Genomic DNA, 27,990 nt, shown 5'->3' on the forward strand with positions numbered 1-27,990 from the left:
TCTGGATGGCTGGTCCCCCATTGCTGCAGCCTATTTTGTGGTCTTGTCACATTTGGTAGGCATTACGTTCTTGGTGGGTTTGCCTAGCGTCACCTGACGAATAGACGAGCCAAACTGGAGCGTGCCGAGCGTCTCTGTCGTGTCCTTGGTGTCTGGACTCACATTGATGAAGACGCAACACTGAAGGGACAAAAAAACAAATTACACGTCAGAGATCAGGACTCTTACACACTAAATTTTCTTTCATTAACTTCTCCCTAGGTACATTTTTTTACATTACTATTGCGGGCTAAACATTTTCATGGAATCATATATCCCATCCTTCTTTCAAGGAAAAGAAGAATATACATATATTTAACAAAACAAAGTTAAAAAAAGAGAAACTTTTAATAAGGGCAATTCTTATGTTGCATGTGACAATGTTTAATTGTTTTTCTTTATGAAAAAATACAAATGAAACAACATTTAGTGAGTTGTTGGTGTCTAACCTTAGCATCTCCACTGAGACTGGGCTGGAGAAGGTGAGTCAGTTTACAGTTCCTGAAGGGCACATGAAGGGCGTTACACTTGAGCGCTGCAAACACCTAAAAACAAACACGGCAGGTATAAGATGGCGTGAGATTGGGTCTGCTACGTGATGCCATCTTTGGCATGATGGTTTCATTTGCATGCAACACCCGGCTGAGGCTGTGTGCCGACCTGCCCCAATGCGGTTAGCGACTTGTTAATGGCAGCGGCTTCCACCAGGCGCTGGCCCTCGGCCTCTGTCCGCGAGATGCGCTCGGACCCGGCCAGGTCCCCCAAGGTTAGCGTACCCTTTGTGCTCTCTCCAGATAGCGAGTCATTGCCCCACACTTCCAGTGCCACCAGAAGGTGGGAGCGAGAACTAAAAACCAAAGCACCAAACACAAAGTCTGTCCTTGGAATCGTCATTGTCACTATAAACTAGTCATAATGTTTATCATGATATCAACTTAACATACTGACACTTTTAGCTTTTTTCAACAAAACAAAGCCCAGATTTACAACGTATGTGAGCATTTTGACTGATTTTTTAAAAAGACCAACAGAATAGTGTGTGAGGTGAAAATATACACTCCAAATCCAGTAAATTAAATGATAGACTCTTCTACAGTCAGGAATTGATTCTCATCAGCCACATCAATATACGAAGCAGGCCATGCTGAAATTCCCATGCCTTGAACTTTCCAGGAAGCTCTCAGTTTTTGGAAGTTTTTATGTAATCCTTGTGGACATTGTTACTGTCAACTAGTGACTCATCATAGCACTTTCTATGTAGATGCATGTCTTTGGTATATGGGAGGAAAGTTTTGATTATAACCTAATATTAGTTAAATTTTAATCTCGTTATATTCCTATTGATCTTTCTCTGTGAATATTACGTTGGATGACTTTTTTTGCAATTTCCCGAGGCACACCTTACCATTGCTGACGGCACGCAAGTGCTTGGGAAACACTGATCTAATATAAACATCATGAGTAGTGATTTCCTTCTTGTTTCCCAAGATAAGGATACTCAGAAACGGCATTAATTAGAGCAGGGGTGGCCAACTCCGGTCCTCGAGAGCCGCAATCCGGGCTGTTTTCCAGATCTCCCTACGCCAACAAACCTGAATCAAATAATCTGGGCCAGTAACAAGCTTCTGGAGACTATGCTGATGAGTTGATCATTTGATTCAGGTGTGGTAGAGGAGGGAGGTACAGAAAACAGACCGGATAGTGGCTCTTGAGGACTGGAGTTGGCCACCCCTGAATTACAGCAACCCCCGTTGCCAAAATAGAACTAAATTTCTCTGCAAGCCCCTCTCATAGATACCTTGCTTGCACCAAGTGTTAATTAACTTTAGGTATGTGGGTTGCCTTCTCTGTCATTATCTTCACCTGTGTATGTTCATCTTGGTGGCCGCCATCTTCCTGTTTCTCTCTCCCGTCTCCATGACTCGGAGGATGTCCTCTTCGTTACGCACTTGCACTTGAGTCAGTCCCGGGACGGACACGACCTTACCCTGCACGCGAATGTCCAGGTTGGATGACGTAGCGGGATTTTTTGCCAACAGGTCCTTGAGCGTGTCATTGTAAATCTCCAACATGGAAATCTACACATAAATAATAAAAGTACGTATTGAGTCCAATAGAGGAAGACTGAAATATTTTCCATCCAATAAACTGATGCAGTGTTCCAAATGAAAAGCAAAACTGCATTTAGCTGCAATTTATGTAAAAGTGTGTTGGTACCTTGAGAATGTACGACACCTTTTCTTTAAGTGAGCACACACGGAGAAGTTCTCGTATGGATCTGCAGTGGGGGACAGAAAAGGGTGTAACAGCATGACAATAGAAGACTGGAACAAAGTAGCATCAAGCATTTACAACAGACAGAAAACATACACAACATAGGCCCATAAAACAATTATTTTAAGTGAAATAATATGTTAAATAATAAAGTAGTAGTTTTATTTTTTTTAATCAGATATTTAATTAAGGGGTGCACCCCAAATTGGTGGCCAGCCAATCACAGGGCACGGGGAGACGGACAACCATTCACTCTCACACTCATAACGTATTCAACCAGCCAATTATCCATGTTTTTGAAATGTGGGAGGAAACCAGAAGACCCAGAGAATACCCACACAAGCCAGGGGAGAGCAAACTCCTCACAGGAGGACCAATCTGGGATCAAATCCAGGACCCCAGAATTGTGAGGCCGGCACACTAACCACTCACCACTCACCCGTCTGGCCTTGCTTAAATTTTTTTTAAATAAATTTGGAGAAAGCACTGCGACAAAAGACACTTAAACACAACATCCACACCTGATGTTAACTCCAGGTTGGTCCTTGGTACCCATCATGGTGAAGGTCTTTCCTGAGCCAGTCTGCCCATATGCCAGGATGCAAACATTGTAGCCATCTGCGCAGGAGGTGATGAGTGGCACCGTCCCTGCAAAAACCTCCTCCTGCCAGAAGACAGGAACATCAACAAAATGTTTAAGAGATATTGGAGGGTGGCCGTGGCGCAGTTCCTAACAGGAGTCACTCTTGGAACGAGTCAGCGATGTGTTTCAAGGCCATGATGGACACTGAACCCTAAACTGAGACTAAGTGAGATTATCCCACGTTGCTGTTCTTCAACTGTTACTTGCCAAATGTATGGTGATGATGCCGTCCTATATGTCCACGCAAAAGACAAAAAACATTCCGTAGAATAACTCACAGATGCAATGACGAGCGTCAATAACTGGCTTGAAAAATCTCAACTACACTTAAACATATCTAAGACTGACAATTTTAGGTCCATTAGAAACAACACTCGAGTCAGCAAAATGGGGATTGTGTTTGTTGTTCTTTTTTTTGCTTACGGTACCTGTGTGCTGGTGGGTGCGTAGACCTTGTCAAAGAAGAATTTCTTCTTGGTGTTCTTGTGTATTAGCGTGACCTCTTGTTGGTCATATTGTTCTAGAGATGAGGAGCTTCCAGTTGTGCTGATGTTCCTGCACCTGCAGAATACTCTGACATTCCCCTGGAGCTCGAGCAGTTTGTTATATAAAGCGCGTCTCTCAAGCGCTTCCTTTTGGTAAAGTGAGCGCAGCGTCTGTGCATCACCGTCCACCCGAAGCTGAGCCTCAGCCGTCTTCTTCAGGATATCTTCCGCCTGGGTTAGTATGCTCTTCAAGTCACTGAGCGACAGGAGAACCAAAGACCTCATCTGTTTAGCAGAGACCTTGAGCTCCCGGGCCAGGCCGCTGGCCTGGCGCAGTTGATCCGGATTCACTGAGGGCTTGGCAGCAAGGCTCTTAGTGGTGGGTGCCACTGACTTCTGACGACTCTGTAGAAAACGGACCTTCTCCCTTGCCTCCTGTCGGTCGACTTCCAGCTCGGCTGTTTTGCGATTGAGATTTTGCACAATCTCGCTCAGATGGTGAACTTCCCGGACCAAGAGTTTGTTCCTATTTTGATACTCATCAGACTCTTTCTGAATGGAATCAAGCTGCTGCCTCAGATCCTCAATCAAATGGTCACGCTCCAAGAGAGCTCTGTATGGACCACACCAGTATCAAATGGAAAACAACATCAACATCAATCAGCATAGAATGCAGCAGTATCAGCCGGTAGTGTAGCACAGTCTGGTAACATCATATAGTAGGTTAGTGTAGATTGCTCCCATGTTTTCTAACCTGAATGAATCGAGATCGCTGTATCCTGGATCTCCTGTAGCATTCACATTAGCATGCAAGAGGACCTCTCCAAACATAGTGAGGTAAGCAGAGATGACATCCTCAGCGTCATAGTTACAAAGTCGGAGTGCTGCCATTATTTCCTTGTGGTCCAGCAGGCCTGGGAGGACAGACTTGAGGTGCACAGCAAAAATGAAATAGCATTTCAGATCAGTGGGAGGTGGTTAGGAAAGGATGTGGTTTAGTTTTATATGTCAAATGATTGGTAGTCCAGTCCAGTCATGTTAAGGATTGGTTTTATCTTTTTTTTTCCCTGTGTGACCTGTCCATGTGATTGCCCATTGAGTTTAGCAGCCGTCTCCCTGCCTCTGGTGATTCTTCTACTGGCTGCCTCTTGTGTGACCCAGGTATTTCTGATTGTCTCGTCAACCCATGTCTTTCTATTTAAACCCCGTGTGCTTGTCAGTCCTCGTCGGATCCTCTGCGTTGTTATGCCCATGTCCCATGATCCTCAGTTTCCCTACGCCCTTCTCATCAGGTTTGCCTTTCTTATTTGATTCCAAAGACTTTGTTATTTTCTAAAAATTCTGCCATAGTTAGCAATAACACATTGCAATATGTAATATTTTAGAATACATATTCTATTATCTTTCCCGGACATGACTTTTCTAAATTACTTGTTTCTATTGGGAAACACGCACTTTGTGGAGTAGCACCACTAATTTAGTTATATTCAGTTCTTGTTTAAATTGGCAATAAAAGCTTTTGACTTTGACATAGTATATGTGAGAAAGTAAACATTTTAGTTCAGTAGCAAGAAATCAGACTAACTTAGCATCATTTGAACTGATAATGTTAGCGGTTATTATAAACCCCTGTTCGACTTCATCATTTTCTAAAATATCTTCAAAATCAACAAAAGATTGTCTACTCCATCTGCCATCTTGTGTTGAATGTGCACACCTTTACAATCTCATGCCTAGTAACGTGTACTTCAAAATGCTCCTGTTGCTCTAATCGTTTGACCTCCACCACCGTTTGTAACCATCTCACCCTCTATTAGCTTCCCTGATTATCATTTTTTTTCTTCAAATTGACCTATGCTTTGGCCAACTTTAAAGTGGGTGGGACTTCCCTCCTTACCGTGATTCTGTGAATTCTGCTTTGCACAAAGTCTACATTCATCTCCCATTGGAGGGGAAGCATCAGCCAAACGCCTGAATGAGGATCCCAGAAGCGGCAAACGTTCAACCTCTCCTGGGAAGAGTCCCACATGCACACAAGATGTGTTGGAGGATAAAAGAAAAACACGTATAATTTTAGATGCTGACAAGATAAGTACTATTGAAAAGAAAAGATATACGTTCTGAATTCAAAAATCTGCATAATACTGGTGTGCCTTAGCGGAGGTCATTCACCTCAAACATGTACGTCATCACATTTCCTTTGCCCGGGATGAAAATGCTGCCTACGCGATCGTCCTCATCCACCGTCGCCACCGACTGGACGCTAGTGACCGGTGGCTGGATGGAGACCTGATGGGGGAGATGGTCAAGGACCATAGAGGAAAATTCCTTGGACACGGACAGAAAGTGATGGAAGTTTGGAAAAAGACTGTAACATCACCTCTTGGTTAGGGCTGATGAAGCGACCCATGTCGAACCATTCCTGGGGGAAAGGCTGCAGTTTCTGATCAGGAGAGATTAGGAGACAATGGCAATGTAGCTGACGCAACTCTGGCATCTTTTTTTCAGCACTACCTGAGCCTCGTCTACGTAGACTCGGTTCCCATGGTGCTCGAAGCAGCTGTACAAGGTTCCATTGTTGTGAAGAAAACTCTCAAAGTTCACAGAAACTTCCTCTGCCTCACCGGACACTTCCTGTTATGATACACATTGCCAGGCGCCCACTTGAATATCGGGTCTAAAGTCTGTGGGAGTCTTGTCTTTGCAGTGTTGCCATAGCGTAAAAGCTTTCAGTGTAAAGTCACTAGTGGTGGTGTGGTTTATTTGCTTCACTTTGGCTTACCTATTCAGTAGTGGAGTGATTGTGGGTGCAAAACACTATGTGTGCCCTGAGACTGACTGGCGACCAGTTTGGGGTATAGTCTGCCTTTCGCCTGGTTACCTGGAGGGCAGGCTCCAGCAACCCGTGGCTGTGACATGGATAAGAGGTGTTGAAAATTGATGAATGGGTGTGTAATCTCATACGATGTAAATTTAGAGTTGTCTAATGTGACTCGATTGGTATATTGCAAAATGTCTGGTACTCCATAAAGAATGCTATGCTCAATCATCCTTTCCCGTTATAGCATTTGCCTTTTGATTGAAATACAATGAAGAGGCAAGCTGTAGTTTTCTTTTATCATATTCATGCTCCATAGCATGTAAATCATTAACATAATGCTTCTCAGTAGTCTAGCAGCATCATGTTACATGGTGACATTTAGCAAGCTTCAAAATCAAACCAACTCACGGTTACTGGGGGATTGAGGACAATGGTCGCTTCTTCAGCCTCATTGGAGTCAGATTGGTCGCTTGCGACAGATAGCACATCCACCACTTGACGTCTGTCATCCTCCTGCAAACAAAAACGGACCCCAAAAATCCCAACTATCTTGAAGACATCACATCCAGCACTCAAAAAATATTTTACCTCCAATGTTTCTCCACTCAGGACTGCAAGCGAAGGGGTCCTAACTATAGGTGAGGGGATTTGTACCACAGGTGTAAGGGTCTTGACCGCAAGCGAGGGGGAGGTGACCGGGTCAAACTGCAAGTCATCCACCCGACCCAAATGGCTTCCCTCCACAGTGCTGGTTGATGCACCACTTCCCATCTCAACATCCAAGAAGAACAAGAGTGACTTTGACAGGAATTGGATGAGAATTGGAAAAAGGAAACCTGACTCTTTTGACACTTGAGATGAGGATAAATAGGAGACTGGGCTTGTTGCCTGCGTTAACACGCTCAAAGAACATCACGACACCTGAGTTTGGCGTGACTCAGCAGTAAGAGCAATGTTTAACTTTAAGACCTAAACACCTAATGATGGTGTAGATGTCAGAGCCCCATGGTTGTGTCCATACTGTATGACCAAATGTACTGTGCTGTAATATATGATGATTGTCTAACTCACAGTTCTGAGATCGCAGGTATAATCCTGTGTGTTTTGGCCTTCCTGTGTGAGGTTTGCATGTTCTCCCCTTGTGTGTGGGGCTTTTCTCCAGTTTCCTCCCACATTCAAAAAAAATGTAAGGTAGACTGATTGAACAGTCTAAATTGTCCCTAGCTATGAGTGTGATTGGTATTTGGCTCATTGTGCCCTGCAATTGGCTGGCCACTAGCTGGTGCCTATATTTGGGTGGGATAGGCTCCAGCACCCCCCATGAGCCTTGTGAGGATCATCATCAAATCATATTAAGAGTGGGGGAAGAGGTGTGCATATGAATAAGTGTTTGTATTAATCCTGTAAAGCCCAAACCACAAAATAATTGACAGCAAATTAAAGTTCTATCAAATTCTGAACCTTCACTGATGTAGCCATCGGAATAAAAATACTGCAAATTTCCCAATTTGCATAATTTATCGGAAATTTGCTCCATATGATACATCAATTTTTATCACGGAAAAATAAAATCACATTGATCAAAATTCTTCAGTCATATATAAAACCTTTGGCCATATAGGGTTAAACGCATTCCTTTTACTAAAACAATCAACAGTCAAAAATATAGAAAATAACAAGGAGATAGGTGATTGTGGATATAAAATACATCATTAATAAATAAATAATTTCAAAACATTTTTCACTCTAATTAGTTCATATAAGCTGTACAACAGTAATCAGAAAAAGCCTGACTTTTCTAATAAAGCTGCTGCAAAACCAAAAACAAATAAACAATAATAAAAGGCACTGTTTTTTGTCCAAGACAAAAGGGTAGGTACTTAGCTGTGTGCGTGGGCCCGATGTGTTAAGGGGACAGAGAACTGGAATTGTATGTATCCCAGTGGAAAGTATTTTGTTTAAATAAATGAAGAGAGAATAAACATTTTCCAATGGGTAACTGTGGAGTAAAACGTAAGTAAAAGCAAGCCAATGTTTCTCAAAACTTTTAAATACCTTATTTCACTTGGTCTTTTATATCAGGTGTTGTCTATGTTCTAATAATTTTGATATTTTTTGATAATCTTCAATGACCATGTCATGCACTTTATACTTACAAACAATTGTTTGCAGTGTTGCTCTTAGGACCTCCCGCTGCTTTGAAAGGGCTCCAAGTGACTTTCCTGACTTGTTGAAGTCAAGGATTCGCCTTTTCAGGTCCATGCTGTGCTCCTTTGACTTTCCCATTGTAGCGTGTGTGGGCGTTTGCATCCAACGAGCCCTATTTAGATGAATGACCTTAGAGAAGTCACCAGCTGTAGTCACTCAATCACTCACAAGAAGTTAAGAGGGCATGCCATGAAGCTCTTTTCAGTGACACAACTTTCTAAGTCACCACAATTGCTAATTTGTGTTGCTGTGTGTATATTTTTGACCCAGCAGATTTGATCACTTTTTCTGTCAACCCATAATAAAGTCATAAAAGAACCAAACTTCATGAATGTTTTTTTTTTGTGACAAAGAAGTATCTGTTCCAATCACTCTAGAGAAAAATCTGATTTGTAGATAGTAAACGTTTGACCACATCTGTTATCTTCGTCTGTGTTCATATATTTGGTATTGAAATACAGTCATACCTCTACTTACGAATGCCTCTAGGTACGAAATTCTCCAGACGTCTGTCAACAAGCACCGCCGAAGGGGAACTTAAATCCAAACAGCAGTGGCGATAAATAGAATGGGTGAAAAATTAGATGGCAAAGAAACCATAAAATGCTAATGAAAAAAAAAATTAAAAGCTATATGTAATATTATTTTGAATTCTTAATTTTATAATTATATTATTCATGTGTTTGTACACTCTGCCTCTGTTGCCTAACGTTAGCACCCTGACGCTTGTGCACATGCACTTCAACACGAATAGATTTAGCATATTTATTCATTTTAATGACTTATTAAATATTTTTATGATCTTTTCTCTCTCTTTTGTGTGTCTTCACACCTTTCCTACAAAATGTAAGGGTTTAGTTGGTAGTTTTATGAGGACCGTGGAACAAATTAGAGAATTTACATATAAAGTACTACTCTGCTTACGACATTTTCAACTTAAAAAAAACGTTCTGGAACCAATTAATTTTGTGTGTAGAGATACGACAGTACTGAAATTCAAGTCATTGTCAGACTTAAATTTGATGGTATACTTTGATTACAGCGATGACTACGTGACTGACAACTTGTCATACATTTTCCAAGTGAGGAACCTCAAACCTGGTTTACTAACTATGAAAATGTTTTTAATATACAACAATAGTGTACGCTGACAGTGCTATTTTACTGTAACCGAGCAGATGCGCATTTAAAAAAATGCTTTTGTGGAATGTGCTGATTAATGGCATATCCATTCATTCTTACACGCAAAGGTGAGGTATGTAAATCGTGCTATGTTTTGTTACGTTTGGGTGCGTCAGTGCGTGCCGCCGACGTCGTTGAGGTAACTAGCTGTGGCGGCGTCCTGCAGCAGCGTCCTGGTGACGTCATCAAGTTGTCGCCGGCACGCCAGGCGGTAGCGCAGATGGATGTCATCACAATATGTGAGCAGGCGGCGCACATTTGCTGTCACGTTGCCAGTTGTGCCATCCAGCCTTAAATGTGAGCCAAGTATAAGATCATGGTGAACACGACTTCCAAAAAGGATTTAAGTAATGGGGTGACATTTGGGGATGTGCCTATAGTGACTGACTTTTTAAAAACATCCTCAAAGAGGCTAGACATCAGCAGGCGGAGTTTCTTGAGCTCATCCAAGTATGCAAAGTCGCCGTTGAGGACCACCTTCTGGAACACAAGCTCCGCCCAATCAGGACTGCAGTCGTACGCCTCCGACAACACCAACACCTCAAAGGAGACATCACCATGAACACCATTTTCTTTGGCACCTGACATTTGGGCGCTCGTCCACCTGGTAGCATCTGGGCAGCGCCACGGCGGCGTCCGTTATTTCAGTAGGCTGCAGGTTTACCAATTGAATAGCGGAGCCTTGATTCAGGAAGTGTAGCTGCAGTGTAACTAACTTGGCCAATCGCACACACCGACTCGCCTGGTGCACGCACGAGTCCTGTTACATTCACACACACAAAGTTAACATGATAGTCATACAGATACGGGGAGGCCGATGGTGAACGTGATAACCTTGGCAAAGCTTTCCGCGGCATCCTTAAGCAGAGACAACACTTTGAGCAGAGAATTTTTGAGCTCTGGAGACGACACTGCTGATGAAAACAAGAACAGGAGTTAGAAAACACACATCTTGCAAGGAGGATAGACACACAAGAAGTTGATCTTGCATATTGGTCAGTCATTATTGGAAAATGTCTGTTTTTTTTCTCCACTCATGACTGTAAAAGCTACAAAAATGGTCACTCCTCCAGTAGAATGAGCTTTTTTTTTTGTAAACTTGGCTAGGACGCCATCTCACCTTGCCAGGCCTGGGACTGGATGATTTTGAGCTGAGTTCTTGCTGCCATCTCATGGTTCTCGCCGATCTCGCGCCGCATGCTGAAGCACAGCGCCACCATGTTGTGCTTCTCGCTGTCTGCTGGCAGGAAGCGCTTAATGTAGTCCAGCAGCGCCGTTTTCAGGCTGGAACTCTGAAGAAGCGAGGCCAAACACAGGCGCAAGACATGAACACCAAAGCAAGTACTAGCAGTTTGTATCTCCTGCGTAAGATGCACCTGCCCTGCTGTCATGTCAGTTTTCTTCCTGAGCAGCATCTCGAAGCGATGGTTCTGATGCAGCAGGTCAAAAACGTATGTCATCTCATTGTATCTGCCAATTCCCGTCAACAAGCGCACCTGAATGTGAACACAAAGTGGGAAAATACAGCATCCTTAGCAAGTTCAGTAAGCGTGCAGGTTAGCCAAGAAGAGGCGCTCAGAGTGAATGTGAGGTCGGCGCTCACCAAGAGGCCATAGTGCTCGCCAGGCGCCAAGTAGGCGTGGCTCAGATGTCTGGCGGCTTGAAGCACTCGTACAATTCCTTCCATGTTGCATGTCACGCTGAAGCAGTCGTGCGCTGCGATTAACAACTCCACAACTACACAAAAACAACAAGTGACTGTAAATACATGTGACTATACCTAAAGCTGTGCCACTATGTATTTATACTTGTTGAAAATGATACCAGTGTGTGGAAGTATTTACATATTGATATGTTATGGGCAGATTATGCTGTGTGTGTATATATTGGTCATACTGCAGTTGAGATCCCTGAGAGGTATGCTTTGGAGCATCTCCAGAACCTTTAGTCCCACAAGGTTAGGATCTTCACACAAAGTGATGAGCTGGACCAGTGAGTCGCGACCCTCTGACGGCTGGAAGACATGCCTTTCTGCACACGGAAGTTTACACACGAGTGTTGTAAAGATGCCATTTGGTTGCCGTCCGCCTTCTGTTCACCTACCAGTCTGCATTAGGTGTGCTCGTTCCTGTTTGTCGCGCACCAAGGCGGCTGCCACCAGCTCAGCGGTGACGTCGGCGCTAAAACTTTGCGCTCGGATGAACATTTGCGCATTGCGCAAGCGTTCGGGATGATCGCAAAGCAGGAGTTTCTCCAAAACACTAGCTGGATCCTCGCTGCTCAGCTCATCGAAGGAACACTTCAGCTCCTGTCAATACACGTGTCATAAATACATAAAAACTTACACACAAGGACAGATTTGCACCTGCATACAAACACTGGTGAAGACAAAATCTAGATCCAATTGTTTGCTAACAAAATGTATATACAGTCATCCCCGTGCTTAGAAAATTAATTGGTTTCAAGACATTTTTCGCAACTTGAAAATTTCGTAAGTAGATGTACTTTATATGTAAATTCTCTAATTTGTTCCGCAGTACTCACACAACTACCAAACAAAGCCTTTAAAATTGGCCAGTGTCCCAATTTTCTATGAAAGATGTGAGGAAACACAAAAAACGAGAGAAAATTACAAAGAAATTATGTATTAATGTCTTAAAATAAATAAAACGCATGAAAATGTGCCCTGCACCCCCGAAATATTTCCCTCCGCGACTGTTACAGATAGCGGCAAAAGCTCTTACTACCATGGCCGAAAGCAGTCCACTTTGTAGTACTACATTTTAGACTTTTACGTGTGCCGTGTGTGAGTGAAAAATGTGCCACGTTGCATTTGTACTATTTTTAATCGCTTAATAAAGCAAATTCTAAATAAAATAACTGGTAAGGATATGCATTTACTTTTTGAGGGGATTTTGTAACTTGGATCGAGTAACCCATTAGCATATAAAAAAATTAATAACCTGAAACATTCATACCTAGAGGCATTCTTAAGTAGAGGTATTACTGTACACAGAAACAAATATACAAACATAACATAATTAAATACCAACAAACTAAGTAGACATAAACAAACAAACCAGCATCAAGAAACATTTACTAAATGCAAACATGCATTAATTAAAAAAAAAACTCCCACACACAAAGGGCAAGAATTAACCCCACTAAAGTACACCTAATTGACAGAACTACCTTTGACAGCTGATATAAGCAAAGCACTCGTTTGCAGTAGTTGCTGCCATGGCGACACTGCTCGCTCATCTTCTGCAACTGGATGGCGACATCGTCTTCAGGAAGTGAAGGGACCAGCACAAAGGACGACACGCTGCTCACAGATGGCGCTGATGAAACAAAAGCATGTCCACAGCAGTTATGTTAATGTGAAAATATTCCTGATGCATCTGGATAAACGCAAACAGATTACTGATTGACTGGAAATTACTCTTATCTGGAAAACACATTGAGGCTTTTTGTAAAATACTCAACAGCTAATATAAAGCTACTTATGAGTGGTTGACTGGCATCAAACCTTTAAAAACTATAGTCACGGTTGGACCACAACTTGTAGTCGCAGGCAAGTGAGCTACTCACACACATGTAGGAGGCTCCTGGATGGCGTTTCAGGCTCATTTGGCGTTTGCGGTGCGAGTTCTCCAGATGCTAAGCCTCGGCAGTGTAGTAGCAGCCACAGATCAGGATGGTAGAGTGAGAAGTAGCGACAGGCACGGCTGACTTCGTGTACGTTCCCAGCATCCAACGATTCATCCAGCAGCAACTGCAGAGTCTTCTTCTGCGCCGGATCGAGGAGTGGCTCCACGTCCAGGTGCTCCTCGGCAGGACCAGGAAGTCCTTCCAGGGAGAGGAGACTGTCCCTATGGAGCTCAGGAATGTTGCAGAAGGAAAAGTCCCTCATGAGAAGTTCGTATGCATTGACATCAGGCAGAAGGAGGTTGAAAACGCTTTCTCTCTGGATGTCTGCGACCAAATCATGCTGGCGAATGCGGCCCACCCACAGCCTCTTCTCCAAGCCCTCCATTTGCCCCACTGGAACCAGACGACACAGCGACAGCCAACGGTTAGCCACGGCCAGAAGCAGGCAACCTTCTCGGAGCGCAAGCAGCTCTGACTGAAACTCGGAAGCCGCTGCCGACTCGGACATTGCAGAGTCTGCCTGGGAGAGGAAAAAGTGGGTCGCCGAGTCAGGGGCCACACACTCTTCCTCCAGTTGCTGGTGGCACTTCCTCCAAAAGCATACACGATTCTCCAGTCTGGACCATTGACATTTGGAACGTTCATGTGCCAACTCCTCCACTAGCTGCATTGACACAACCAAAGAAGAAAATGACAAATGGAAGCATCACACATATACAGAGGTAGAAACATGGGTAAAAAGGAAGGGAAAATATGGCCAGACAAGGCGGAAAAAAATGGAACACTGTAAGCAAATTCTAATAACTGAAATTATATTGTATTCACAAAACGAACAAAAATTTATTGAAATAAAGGAGACTAGATATATATATAGATATATAGATATAGATAGATATAGATAGATATAGATAGATATAGATAGATATAGATAGATATAGATAGATATAGATAGATATAGATAGATATAGATAGATATAGATAGATATAGATATATAGATATATATATATATATATATATATATATATATATATATATATATATATATATATATATATATATATATATATATATATATATATATATATATATATATATATATATATATATATATATATATATATATATATATATATATATATATATATATATATATATATATATATATATATATATATATATATATATATATATATATATATATATATATATATATATATATATATATATATATATATATATATATATATATAAGAATGCACTTAACAAATAACCCAATATACATTAAACTAATGGTAAAAATATGGAAAATGGAACAAAGTCCCTCTAAAACTAAGACTCATTGATTTATTTATTGGGGAATATTGTAAACTTAATAAACTAATGAAAAAAAAAATCCCAAACCTAAAGCTAATCTTGGAAGACAGGAAGTAAAAAGGGAAAAAAGAAAGTAGAAACACTATCATTAAGGAAGCAGAAACAAACCAAAAAAAGGAAGCAGGGAAATAATTAGAGGAAGTAAAGTTGTCACCTGACACATGAGGAGTCGTTGCACAGGTAGTTGCGCTAAGGCAGCAACTCTTCGGGCTTGTTTATAGAATCCTCTCGCTTGGAGAGTGTCCACAGTAGCCTGAAACTCCTCCTGTTGGACAGAGCAATCGCAGTGCAGCAACCTGGGAGACACGCCCACTCCAGACCCCTGCAGAATATCGCTCAACTGACTCAGCTTCTTGAAGTCTGGACCTGCATCCAAATGTACACAAACACGGTGTCCATAGGCTCCATCTCTACAGTGGATGTTCCTCTCACCTGTGTTCTTGCTCATTATGTCCCCAGCATCTGCCAAGACCTGCAGGAGGCGGCGCAGTTCAAATGGTGAGCACGTACGCCGACACAAGAGCAAGAGCAAAAAATATGCCTCGCTGCAAATCCATTGAAGTGGGATGCCACCGCGAGTCGCTGGACCGCTTGCGCTCATCTGAAGAAGTAGAAGAACAGACAGACTTATGAACAAATTAGTGACCGCAATCAGATACGAGGATGTCTGCGTGGGTTGAAAACTGACATTTGTGATTTTGTTGTGGAAATTTTGGAGTTTGACTTTGGCTTGGTTGAAATCTCTATAGTCGCAGCAGAGCAGGAACATGTTCAGCACATCCAGTAATGGGCAGTCCTATCAGGTTATAACAAAAAAACAACTAGCTTCACCACCTGAGGACACCAAATACACACACAGGAAGTAAAGTTTACTCAGGTGAAAGTTACTTTGCAGAAAAGCTGGAACCCTCTCAGTAGGGTTTGAGCTCCGAGAAGGCCCTGTTCTAAAAGAGTCCTCCAGATGATTGACAAGTGCTGAAGGCCCCATGGATGAGGTTGGGGCGCTTCGGACAGGTGGGCGGAAACTTCCTGAGCAGCGATGTCATCGACGGCCGTGACAAGCCATACAGACAGGCATGACACAAGCTCTACGTCCTGTCAATCAATATCATCAAAATCATTAAGAGATGTGGCGAAAAGTTGCGCCGTGCCTTTTGTTTGGCTCACCTGTAGACAGGAAGCGAGTACAGCCAATAAGGGGCTATGATTGTTCAGGGCCTCTCGCAACAGGTAAGTGCTAGGCTCCACCTCCTCCTGGCTACGAAGGAGTACTTGGAAGAGGTCTGGGGGGGACGTCGACCCCCCAAGTGACTCGCCGGTGAACGAGGGAAGCTCGCTGAACGCAGCGAAAAGGTGTTCCCGAAGGGCGGGGCTAAATTGCGACAGCAGAGAATGCACCTAACCAAACGGAAAGTACAATTGAGCTAAGAAAGTCAAAAATGAGGAACTGGTGGGTTTAAAGATTGTCACCTGTTGTGTTGTAAAGTGATGGAGTTGCACGAATGACAGAAAGTTGAAGAAGAGTCCATCACGTGCGCAGTGGGCGGGATAAACGCTGCTGAGAGGAAGTTCGTGAAGACGACAAAAGTCCACTGGAAGCGACCAATCCTTAGCTGCCTCCCATGAACACCTGGTGACAAGTAACATATGGTGACAAATGTGGTAACGACAATGACACCATTGGTAGAACTAACTCACTGGTTAACATCTTTGGCTTCCAGGCTATCAGTCACAGCAGCTTCCAAGTAGCCAATCAGCTGCTCTGCTGCTCCTGAGTCTCCCTCCAGTAGCTTCAGACCTAAACCCACATGGTGTGTTTTAAATGTTGGTTTTCAAGTGTGATCATACATGAGAAACTGTGCGGGTAGCATGTGTGTGCATGTACAGTGGAACCTCTACTTCCAAATACTATTTTGTGTTTCTCATATCTTTCATTCAAAAATGTGACATTGATCACTTTTCAAGGGTTCAGTTGGTAGATTTTTTTCACGACCTTAGAACAAATTAGATAATTTACACATAAAATAATTCTCCATTTATGAAAAATGTAAGTTAAAAACATGTTCTGGAACCAATAGATTTTGTAAGTAAAGGTACCATTTAAACTCAAGACTGTGTTAATAACCGCTCCTGTGTTAAAAAGTGTGTTTTTATGAAAGGGAATTTACCCAGTTTGTGCAGAGGCTGTCTCTGCCCATTGTTGATGTTGTTGAGTTTCCAGTGTGCCCATACAGTATTTAGGACTTTGGCATCCACTCGGATTTGGAGGCTGCTGAGGCCTAGAAGCTCGCAGAAGCAAACAGCAGCCGAAACCACTGATGACAAGTCGAAACTCTCCATTGCTAAAATGTGAACCTGCTGTTGGGCCTCCTGGAGACTAAGATGTGCACATAGTAAACACAGACAGACGCCCACCCCCATAAGTTAAAAGCCTGACCCTGTGAATGCACAAGTGTGTGTACATTTCACTTACGTTTGTTTGATGTTTGGGCAGCCAAGCAGGTGATGCAAGAGGAAGTTGGCAAAGGCGAAGGACGGCCGCCCGCATCGCAGGTAGTACAAGAAATCAAGTTGCTCTCGCAACGCAAAGGCGTCCACCAGATGGGAGCTGGAGAAGTGTGGTGGCTCTGGCGTTTCTGCAGCGAGAGGGAAGGTCAGCTGCTGCTCATGCGATTGACCCACGCTAGTTACAAGACATAACTACAATCATTATGATCTGACGATCTTTTTAAAACAGATCTTCACAGATATGTCTAAATGTCAACAACTTAACCTGGGTATAGCTAGCTAATTATAATTCCCAGAAAAAAATGTCCTAAACAGAAATAGTTAAACATTGTTTTTGATTTTACATTGATCTGTACACAAAAAGGTTGTTTGACTTGCATTGCCCAAATTATTGGAATGAGTATTACAATATGCCTTTGTGGTATTGGATCATAACGCTGCAAACTGCATTTCCCAGCTGATAATGGACATACCAGATGAGTTGAACGAGTTAGCCGCCTGCCAGCCAAACATCCGGCTAGGGTCAAGTGGATGCAGTGCCTGCAGCAACCACAAAAAAGCGTAGCACACAACTTAACATTTCTTGAGTCTGTCACCACAATGAATAAAAAATACTTTATATCAATTCATGTATCAAATGAGACAAAATGTCATGTCAAATAGCATTATAATTACCATTAATTCTCCTTGTTGTTTTGAATTCAATTAAAATGTAACTTTTAAACATTGGCACAACACGATTTTTCCAGCACAGTAGAATTTTTAATCCCTTCTCACCTGCAGAAGATGGTACACAGACACATCTGTGAGGGGACCAGGCCCTCGCGGCCCAGGTGGAAAAAGAGCTGCCTTCAGTTTAGGGTATGGTGCTAGTGCCATTTTCATCAACTGACGGTCTATTGAGCAGCCTGTCTGCGACAACTTTTCAACCGGATCTAGTGCCTGCCAAACACAAGGTAGAACATTTTTTTTTCCAATGGGCTTAACATCAAGGTTAAAGTGTGAATTAATAAACGATATGTAAATGTGAGCAAGGTATGTGTCCATGTCCAAAGTATAAAGTCCATGTGAAATCTCTTTAAGATTCAAAAGGTTTTTACAGTCGAAACTACAGTGCATCCTAAATCATCGACCTTTGGTGGATGTTACAGGGTTAGGCTTTCCAAAACCACTCGCTTCAATTTTTTCCCCAAACGTCCGGGCGACCAAACGTCCGGGCGACCAAACCTCCAGGCGACCAAATGTCCGGCCAGGGGATTATTACCACCGTTCCTTCCCACTTACATACATGTTGATAGAGTCTAATGCGAGGTATATCAATAATTGCTGAGTTTTGTCAGTGGCCTGTAAAAAGGATAGATCTTGGAAGGTTTACTCTTTGAAAAGTAGATCTTGGAGCAAAAACGTTTGAATGTGGTATGTTAGAAGTGCAATCAGTGGATTGCAGTCAGGTGCTTCTCATTTCAGCAAAACCCCCGTTGGTTAAAGTTATAAAGCTGTACCCACAGTTGCCCTCCAGGACCAGTTTGCCCACCCCTGAATTCTAACCCTAACAACAAAGTAGATTGCGGGAGGTTGGCGCATTTAAAAGTAGATCTTGGGGCAAAAAAGTGTGAGTGAAGGAGTAGAATAAGTCAAAGCAGTATTAATGGCATAAAAGTCAGTTTGAAAGGAGATATTGGTTGTGAAAGGTGTATGCTAGTGGAAATGCCGTTGTGACCTTGTCAATGCCGCCAGGTGAAAACATGATGGTTGCAAGGGCAAGCAGGCTGTGACCTTCAAGTAGAAGCGAGCCAAGTGACGGTGGACTTCCTGGTAACAGAAGCTGCGCACACGTCAGGCTAGCTTGATACACCAAAACTGGCTCTGGGGGAAGCATGAGAAAGAAGAAAAGAAGACAACAGTGTGAGTGGCATCATATTGTGTACATGTACACAGTAAATAGACTTCCAGATAGCCCCAAAATGCTCAAATTTCTCCAAATGTATATTTTTTTGTTTTAGTGGAAGTGTATGCTCAAAATTGTTCAATAAAAATGTCTCTTTTTCAATGTTAAGCTCTCCTGCAAATAGCAATACATCCAGTAAATATTGTCTTTGTATATGTACAAGCAGTACTGAGTATTGCCACCTGTTAGGTTTGTAGTGATTTCTTGCATTTTCACCATCAAGTCAAACCATGGTTGGGACTGAATCAGGCTTCCAGTGGACAGTGTTGTACAGTTCCTCGGGGTCAACCTGTCCACGGAATAAAAAGAAACCAGACCAAATAACTTTTTCCCGCAGGGCAAGAAAATGTACTTTCACCTCCCATTGTTTTTACTTCCTACTAAAATATTCAGACCAGCGACATGATTTGTTCAAGATAAGCCAAGCAACTGCTGTGGTGCCTAAAAACAGGGATGCCTCTTGTTGCAAGTTTCCCACCGTACCAGTCATCACAATTTTTTCCCCGATCATTATAGGATTACGGTGCATTAAGGTGTGAATGTTGAGCGCACCTGTAGTGTTCCAAGTAAGCGTAGAGTAGGTACTGCAATTGGTGCTCCCCGCACCAAGCAATTACCCGTGAATGGATATCAGCGCCGTTGTGCCGAGGAATGGGCGGCATGGACTGTGACATCACACCACCGCCGTGAGCCAGACGCCACAAAAGTTGGTCCAAGTCTGAAAGCTCATCATGGATGAACACACCTCGTCTGAAAGAAGAGTAAATGCCAGTATGAGGTCTCAAAATCAGAATTAAAGAAAGATCTTGAACAAAGATCCCTCGGCTGCTTTTACTGAATAACCTGGAACCTACAAGGTTACCAACAAACGTTGCAGACATCAATACATTTAGATACAAAATATCCAATTTGATTGTGATTTTCTGGTACTTTATTGCTATGCCAGGACATTTTGCATTGGTTCCATCAAGTTAGTTTCACTAGTGTAAATATATATACTACTGCAATATCCTTAGTCGTCTGCATGATTTTATTGTTAACTCATTCACTGCCGTTTAGGGTTATAGAGATCAAATCCATTTCAAACTGTGATGGCTGGCAGTAAATAATCAAGTTGCAGTGTCATAGAGGGTGATAAAAGTCCAATTCAATTTGACTGGATCAAATTGCCAGTCATATACATGAGCCGTATAGCTTTTCGCCACATTGCAGACTTCAACAACAAAGATGCAAAATTAGTTAAAATATGTTAAAATGGTGTTTGAACAGGGGTCCTACCTTGCGAGCACATCGAGGATTTCCTCTCTGAGGAAGTAACTGCACAAAGTGCTGCCGTTTATGATGTCCACTGTCAATTCTGGCCAATGGGCAGTGGCAGTCATCTCGCTGTGCTCCATCCAAGTCAGCAAAGTAGAACGCTCGTGCAGTGATGTCAGGTGAGGCCACAACACAGAAGCCGCACACCAGCTCAAGTCTAAATCCCACAGCATAGTACGCATTCAGTTTATAGACAAATCCCAAATTGGTTGCCCATCAACTATCAACTCGCTACATGGAGATAAACAAGCCATCCAACTCTGGAAAATATAGTATGGTAGTAATAATAGGGGTGATCCTACTTGGGCATTTGTTTGGATTATTGCCATGTTCGGTCTACATCAGGGGTGTCAGACTCGGGTTGGTTCGCGGGCCGCTTTAATTAAAAGCCCTGAATATAAATTTTTTTATACATTAAAAACAATGTTTATTTTAGCTTTTTTTCAGAATTATTTTTGAACTAAAAACAGAAAAAATATTTAAAAATACAATAATTGATTCAAAAGGGGGAAAATCAGGAAATTTAATATAAATCTATACTATTCATTTTAATTTGATCCCAAAACAGAAAGTCGCCACTCAATTTACTTTCCCGGGCCACACAAAATGATACAGCGGGCCAGATTTGGCCCCCAGGCCGCCACTTTGACACACGTGGTCTACATTTTCCGCAATATTTGAGGGATTACTGTATACAGTTATCAATCAAGCTGACATGTTAAGTATGTACATTTTCTTACCGTCATTCTGGCGTCTGGACAACAAGATTGCTGCCCTGCTGTTCTCCGACCAATTCTTCACCCAATCCAGTCTGACTTCTTGCCAAAGACTTGCCCCTTCCTGCATTTCTTGTCCTGTTGTTTCGTCTAGAAGATCCTCGCTTAATGCAGCGCCAGTGCGCAGGCGCAGCTGGATTGACCTTGATGATGGACAGGTGAGGTCAGGCTATCATGGTGCTCGTAGGGTTGCCAGAATATTTTACCTGCCAGTCGGTGGGCCAATCCGTGGCAGCGAGCTCAGATGCGATGCCTCCTCGATGAATGCGACGCTAGCTTGCTCTTCCTCAAAAAAGTATTTCCGTCTACGGAGCTCTTCTGCCTGAGCAAGAGTAAAATTAGAGACACAGTTCAATTGAGGTGTAATGAACATGGAATGTCATATATGAGTCAATTACAATTGCATGACTGGGGTGTGAGTGTCAAAACTTGCAAAAAATGTAAAATTCAATGTGTAATACATACGCATTGTATACAGATTTGTAAAGTAATGTGAAAGTTGGCATATAACAGCAAAAAAAGGAAGTACGTTTGTAAAGTGTAAAAGATGAATATGAAAGTACAAGTGGAAATGAAAATGAGCAAATGAGAGGAAGTTGACAACCAACCACAAAGTCCCTGAGTGGACCATCATTTGTGAAGACGCAGATGCGGTGAAGTTCCTTCTTCACGTTAAAACCCTGAAGAAATGAATGCTTATTGTCATGCAAGGCTGTCTCAACACTGACATTTTGTATCTGAACAAACACCCACCATATTGGTGAGGAGCGCTATAGCGGTGGGCAGGTCTCGTCCCTGCAAAGAGGAATAGACCAGACGAAGGCCTGTCGCCCTCAGGACCGCCAGACGCCGCTCGGGGAGGCCCGCCCGCCGGAACACCGCTTGGGCCCTGGGCATCTCATTGGCCAGTACGGACATGCGCACCACTTCCTGGAAATCAGGAGAATATCGTTTTAGGGCAAATAAATTAGTGTGAAAGTAAGAAAAAATGTTGTATGTTGTTGTATGTTGTATGTTGTAAAAGAGAATGTAATGTAATTAATTGTGTATTTTTAGTATTTAGTGCATATGTCTTAGAAAGCCCTTTAAACATCCTTAAAAACGACACTTTATAGGATGCATTCTACATCTAATATTAACGAAATTTGGAGATTGGTTCCTGTCCTTAATACAATCAGCCTATTTTTCCCCTATTATTAATTTATTCGTTCCAAAATCATCATTACCATATGTAGTAATTCATTTTAAGATTGTCTTTTTTTAATGGTGTTAATTCAGCAATTTTCAAAATTAGGCTGCGGTCTTCAGTATGTTTAAAAAACTTCATAGAATATGACTTTTCAGGCTGACAGATAGAAGAAAAAAAAAACATCTTGATGCGCCCTCACGCACACTTTCTAGTTGGAAAATAATGAGCCAAAGTTTCACCTCTACAGGAAGCCCGTCCCACTCATCAGTGTCAACTTTCGCTGGGGTGCTGCATTTTGTTTCCTCCTCCAAAGGCCATGGGTATTTCTTCATGTAGGTCCTGAGCTCCATCAGATACTCATTCAGGACATCGACACATCCGCGCACATCTTCGTCTTCATCTGCACGAAACAAACACACGTGTTCAGTGCTAATGCGAAGATGGTGATACCTGCATCTGTCATCTTACAGCTGCCATTCTGTAGCATAAATCGAATATTAGAATGGACAAAGTTGAGTGTGATGTGAAGCAGCTGATCTGAGAACTGCTGGCTCTGCGCTTCGTTGCGGTACTCCCTAATTGCGGCGCACAACAGGTCCAAGGCGGGACGCAATGTCTGGACCCCTGCGCCAAAACAAAAAAAAAACATTAATGTCAAAAGAACCACATATGTCATATATAAAGAACCACATTTGGCCCGCGGGCCGCGAGTTTGAGCCCCCTGACTTATGACATTTGCAATATGACAGTATACAAAAAACTGAACGAGTTAAGATTGACCGTTAAAACTAATAATATTTGGGTCAAAATAGATAAAACTTCAAGAAGTGTGTATGGAAATTGAGGCCAGGAGTATATCTGACTTAGTTTACAATTAAATGTTTCATAATAATGATGTCGGGTCATACGTTCTGTGAAGCTGGCAGTGCCAGGCATTTTCAGAAGGTCTTCTTTGCTCTTCAGGTAAAAATCCACCGTATCCAGCTGCCGGTTCTTGATTCCCGCCTGCATTAAAAGAAGGCACAAGATGGACGACTCGGGGGAATATGGGTGACTTCAAAAGGTTCCTCCTCTACCTTGAGGGAGTGGATGGGGATGGAGCAGCGCTCCCACGTGTTAAGGTGACACAGCATATCCACGGTAGCCGCATTGCCAAACAACATCAAGCTGCTCAGGAGCTCCTGCCGGGTCACCGAGAAAAACACCTGGAACATTCCCCACTCTGCCAAAAAAGGAAGAAACATCCTCAGTGTTACCAGAGATGTACCAAATTTCCCAGACTATTAGTATGCCTTTTTAAAATTTGCTTTACTATGACCGCCAATAGCTTTCTATGTTGTTTTATAAGGCTAATTTAAAAAAATGGTCAATATGTTATATTATCAGTTGCTTCTTTTGTCTGTTGTTACTTAATTATACCTTTTAATGTGCGTTCAATGGCTAGTGCGACTTATACTCAGTTGAGACATATACTCTGAAAAAAAATATGGCAATTTTTTTTTTTTTTTAGATTCACTAAAATTGCCCAATAATGTAATTAAAAAAAAATGCTTTTCATGTGATGTGCACAAACCTAGCACACATTTTTTTGCTGTTTAGTGGGACGTTTTAGTTTTGAAGGGTGTTTGGTGAAATCAGAAAAACGAATTAATAAACAAATCAATTAAATTTTTAAAAAAATAGTAGCTACAGCCCGACATTAATTAATTTAGAAAACAGAAAATAAAATAAAAAGAACCAACGAAAATAATTAAGTGTTAATTTTTAGTGTTTGCTCATTTTACTATACTGTTTATCTTTGGGCAAAAACACAATTAAAAAAAAAGTTGTTACTTAGTTTCATAGCTGTAACCGATTCTTGAATTGTACCCATTCCATTCATAAGAAACAAAACTTTGTTTGGAAAGAAATAATTAAGGTCAAAACGCACTTTTGAGGAGCACAGCGTGATGTTTGCTTCCACACATTTCCACCGCCGCTGCTGGGCCTTCAGCTTGATGATAAGTGACATTTCCAGACACAAAATCCCACAGAACGGCGGTGGTGTGCTTGTTTCCAGGGGACGCCGACATCAACATGGCTGAGAAATTGCAGACTGACAGCAGAAGCGGGGAGGATGACGGCGGGAAGGCGAAGGTGGACGTTACGCCGTCTGGAGGAACTCGGCTGTGTGTCGAAGGCGCTGCCCGGCGGCATCCGCGGCGGGGGAGACGAGATGCCCAAGAGGTGGCGACAGGTCGGAGGGGCGACGGGAAGGAAGATACCCGGGCTGCGTTGAACATAGACGCCAGACGAGACCCCCAAGATCTAAACGGGGAGGGACAAACCATACGTTCACATTCTACATTGTTTGTCCTCATGAGCCTCCATGTTGAGTTGTCTAAAAATCATGTGTGGGAGAGGCAGGTACATCTTTGGCATATTGACCTTACTGAAAGTCAATATAAGAATTAAGATTGCTCAGAGAGATGTGCTAACCTGTCAGCTCTGAGGTCAAATCCGAGAGCCGCCAAGCTGCAGTTGGCGCTCCTCACGTTGTCCTCATCAAGCGGTCGCTGGGGCCTTAATGGCAGGCCGACAGGTTTCTCCTGACACAGAAGGTGCTCGGGGTGCCTCCTGCAAGGTAAAGATAAAGTTATTTCTTATTACGAATCTACAAAATGGACGGGCAGAAAATGAAATGAAATATAAATGCATAAGGGTCATTCCAGAATTAGATATTTTACATGCCATTCTTTAAATTCTCAACAATCCATACTGTTGGAATTATTGTGCACACAAACGATGCTTTTTGCTCATTTTTCAAATATTTTGAAGCCAAAAATATATTACAAATCTGGAATTATTCAGGAATATAATCATTATTGCAGCTATAATCAAATAATCGTATCCTCTCAACAATAAAATTCAAAAATGGTTACTATTTGTGGTCGAGTCTGAGTAAATAGCAGTAAAGCAAAACAAGACAGAAAAAGAAAATATGATCAAATCTACCTAAAATAGACGTCGAGGTCAATAGCAACAGCGGCATTGTCACGCGTGACAACGACAGCCGTGCTCATGTCGTCTGACACCATCAGGCGGCAAAATTGCGACCGTGGGGCGGCTGGCTCCGCCTCTTTTGCCAGGAAGGTAACAACATCAACAGATGCCAAGAGAGTGCCATCGGAGGCGTCGTAGACAGCTGGATGCCTGGTTAAGAAATTCTGAAACTATCATACTTATAATGGGTTGCATGTTTCTTTTCACTAGAAAGGTCTGAAAAGAGTCAATTGTAATCCTTGTGGTGGATCATAAAGCATTAATCACCCCCATTGGGACATCACAGCTGCAGTAATTCCCAAACTAAATATACTTTTGAATAATATCTAATACAATAAAATCTGGAGAGAATTGGCAGTAATGAATAGGGCTGACTATTTACTATTTGAAACACAATGAGGATACAGACAAGTCCACTCAAACCAAGGGTGAAGGCGACGTCTTGGACCGTGCAGCAATGGACGTCCTCCGGGACGGACCCGTCCGCCGAGATAAGTCGGCAGCGGCTCAGTGTCTGCGGAGTTTCTTGCGTAGGCAACCACTTCAGGTGGAGCAACCAAATGCTGTCCAACAGTAGTATGCAGTGATTTGACACCAATGACAGCACACGCACCACTCGCGTGGAGCCCTCACCTAAAGACATAAAAGTGTAATTAATGCTCTTCCTTTGTGTATTAAGACACAATTGCCACACTGCTTACTGTTTTGAAAGTGAGCCTCGGACCGGGTATTCTATTTTTTTATGCAGACAATTTGAAAAGTAACGTATTTGCTGCACTATAAGGTGCAGCGGATTATTAGGTGCACTTTCAATGAATGGCCTATCTAAAGATTTGTTTCATATATAAGGCACACCGGATTATAAGTAGTGGAAGTAGTAGTAGTCGTAGTACTAGTAGTAGTGGTGGTGGTGGTAGTAGTACTAGCAGGGGATTGAGTTATACAGCCACTCGATGGAGCTGTAGTAGTCGTGGTTAGGAGTGGAGTTATATGTCAACTAGATGGAGCTGTGCTAAAGGCAAATTCATACAATGATTACCCAATATTGATCCATATATAGGACGCTCTTTTGAGAAAATTTGAGTCTTTTAGTTGCACCTTATAGTGCAAAAAAATGACTTTGTGATGAGCCCTCGACTGCCTGGAACAGGCCACCTTTGTCAGTTGTCATATCCACACAATGACGAAAGTGCTCATTAATATTGTATTCATGAAAATTTGTGACAGGAGCTAAAGGAGGAATCTGAGAGAAAAGTAAACCTGCATAATAAAATGGTGTTTTAAGTTGTTAAAGCTGATGATAGAGTGGTTGATCCAATATATGAGTTACTGAAAAGATTCTTCCAGTAGAATTTGAGTTTGCCTGTGTAGTTGTTTTATATTTGAAGGTGACAGTAGAAATCGAGGGAGTGGAAAGAGAGAAAAAAATTACACCTTTTAAATTGGATTTAAATAGTGGATACTTTTGTCAAGCATTGAACTAAAACATTTCCATAAATCCTTAACCTGTAAATCAGAACATAATATTAGCAGGTAAGCGGCCTTGAGTACTCACAATGGTCCTGCAGGAGGCAATGCGCAGGACACTTGCCAATAAAATGAACAGATATTCCAACTTCTTTCTGGGCATCCACCTCCAACATCCTTAGCTCGGAGTCAGAACCCACAGCAAGCAAGCGTGTGGCTTGGGCTCCTCCAGGGTAGTCACTTCCAGTATTCTCCCAGCTAAAGCTACAAGAAAGAATACACAAAGTTTCAGTCTAAATGCTTACTGGGAGGTATTTTCAATATTACTATTTTCTAGTGTGGGGGTCAGCAACCATATGAGCTCAAACATAGGGGGAATTTAGGGTGTTTAACCAGCCCATCCAGCATTTTTGGGAGGTGGCGGGTACCTAAATACCCAAAGAGAACCCACACAAGCCCAGGGAGACCATGCAAACTCCACACAGGAAGGTCCAGACCTGGGATCGAACCCTAGATCTCAGAACTGTGAGGTCAACATGAGCCAACTAGCTGTATTGGTTACATCATATTCTGCATGCATTTTTCTGGTCTAAAGAATAGATGTCGGGTTGTTTTGAAATAAGAGTCTGGGAGTGATTATTTACTGTTAATTGCCTTTGCAGGTAAAGTGTGAAAAAATAAGAAGCGGACTCACTCCTGGTATTGTCCCTCCAGCGGGACCGGGACAGCCTCCTCATTTGTCGGTTCACACAGCACAAGCGTCCCGCTGAGCTCCAGGCAGCCCAGCAAAGTGTTACCTGCGGCGAGCTGAGCCTTGACGACGTTCCCCACCTCCCGCCAGTGCTGCTTGCCCGGCAGGAGGGCCACCTCCAGGGCGGACGTCGACGAGATATCCGCCATCTCGGCACTCCTACTTATTGCAAAAGTTGTTGGCTAGAAAACCGCGGATCGCTCGACGCATGGGAGACATCTTGGTGGCTTGTTTTGTGGAACCAACTGTCACGTGACAGCCACGAGTGTCACCTGATTGCGTTTGACCGATGAGAAGACAGATGGCAAGGCCTA

General features: G+C 42.6%; 2 protein-coding genes across 2 annotated transcripts; both read right to left on the reverse strand.

Moving 5' to 3' along the window:
- Nucleotides 1-9: 9 nt before the first annotated feature.
- LOC144182352 (uncharacterized) lies at nt 10-8,547 on the reverse strand. Its single transcript, XM_077710249.1, has 15 exons — nt 8,419-8,547; nt 6,851-7,033; nt 6,671-6,775; nt 5,956-6,075; nt 5,822-5,884; nt 5,614-5,730; nt 5,339-5,452; nt 4,196-4,368; nt 3,385-4,054; nt 2,835-2,977; nt 2,257-2,317; nt 1,903-2,117; nt 700-886; nt 489-584; nt 10-180 (listed from the first exon to the last, which is right to left on the reverse strand). The coding sequence occupies exons 2-15, from the start codon at nt 7,031-7,033 to the stop codon at nt 31-33; spliced, it is 2,397 nt and encodes a 798-aa protein (XP_077566375.1). The 5' UTR covers nt 8,419-8,547; the 3' UTR covers nt 10-30.
- spg11 (SPG11 vesicle trafficking associated, spatacsin) lies at nt 7,762-27,950 on the reverse strand. Its single transcript, XM_077710248.1, has 40 exons — nt 27,620-27,950; nt 27,014-27,189; nt 25,864-26,091; nt 25,411-25,600; nt 24,895-25,032; nt 24,347-24,723; nt 23,493-23,638; nt 23,325-23,421; nt 22,885-23,040; nt 22,656-22,816; nt 21,981-22,157; nt 21,836-21,907; nt 21,434-21,549; nt 21,192-21,370; nt 20,413-20,608; nt 19,687-19,884; nt 19,317-19,423; nt 18,907-19,052; nt 17,964-18,128; nt 17,660-17,726; nt 17,152-17,314; nt 16,847-17,055; nt 16,377-16,476; nt 16,149-16,308; nt 15,846-16,076; nt 15,567-15,773; nt 15,367-15,474; nt 15,111-15,279; nt 14,833-15,044; nt 13,244-13,967; nt 12,845-12,993; nt 11,756-11,960; nt 11,549-11,683; nt 11,256-11,389; nt 11,029-11,148; nt 10,773-10,944; nt 10,487-10,566; nt 10,257-10,412; nt 10,041-10,192; nt 7,762-9,942 (listed from the first exon to the last, which is right to left on the reverse strand). The coding sequence occupies exons 1-40, from the start codon at nt 27,823-27,825 to the stop codon at nt 9,765-9,767; spliced, it is 7,062 nt and encodes a 2,353-aa protein (XP_077566374.1). The 5' UTR covers nt 27,826-27,950; the 3' UTR covers nt 7,762-9,764.
- Nucleotides 27,951-27,990: the final 40 nt, after the last annotated feature.

Source organism: Stigmatopora nigra, chromosome 2, assembly GCF_051989575.1.
Source record: "Stigmatopora nigra isolate UIUO_SnigA chromosome 2, RoL_Snig_1.1, whole genome shotgun sequence".
NCBI lineage: Eukaryota > Metazoa > Chordata > Actinopteri > Syngnathiformes > Syngnathidae > Stigmatopora > Stigmatopora nigra.

Excerpts from the sequence above, each read along its gene's own strand:
- LOC144182352 (XM_077710249.1), bottom strand. The coding sequence starts at position 7,033 with ATGGGAAGTGGTGCATCAACCAGCACTGTGGAGGGAAGCCATTTGGGT. Across the intron at positions 5,731-5,821 it reads TCATCAGCCCTAACCAAGAG|GTCTCCATCCAGCCACCGGT; the intron begins GTGATGTTACAG and ends CTCCCCCATCAG. Across the intron at positions 4,369-5,338 it reads GCAGAATTCACAGAATCACG|TCTGTCCTCCCAGGCCTGCT; the intron begins GTAAGGAGGGAA and ends GTGCACCTCAAG.
- spg11 (XM_077710248.1), bottom strand. The coding sequence starts at position 27,825 with ATGGCGGATATCTCGTCGACGTCCGCCCTGGAGGTGGCCCTCCTGCCG. Across the intron at positions 21,908-21,980 it reads TAGCGCTCCTCACCAATATG|GGTTTTAACGTGAAGAAGGA; the intron begins GTGGGTGTTTGT and ends TCATTTCTTCAG. Across the intron at positions 15,280-15,366 it reads TCCACAACAAAATCACAAAT|ATGAGCGCAAGCGGTCCAGC; the intron begins GTCAGTTTTCAA and ends CTACTTCTTCAG.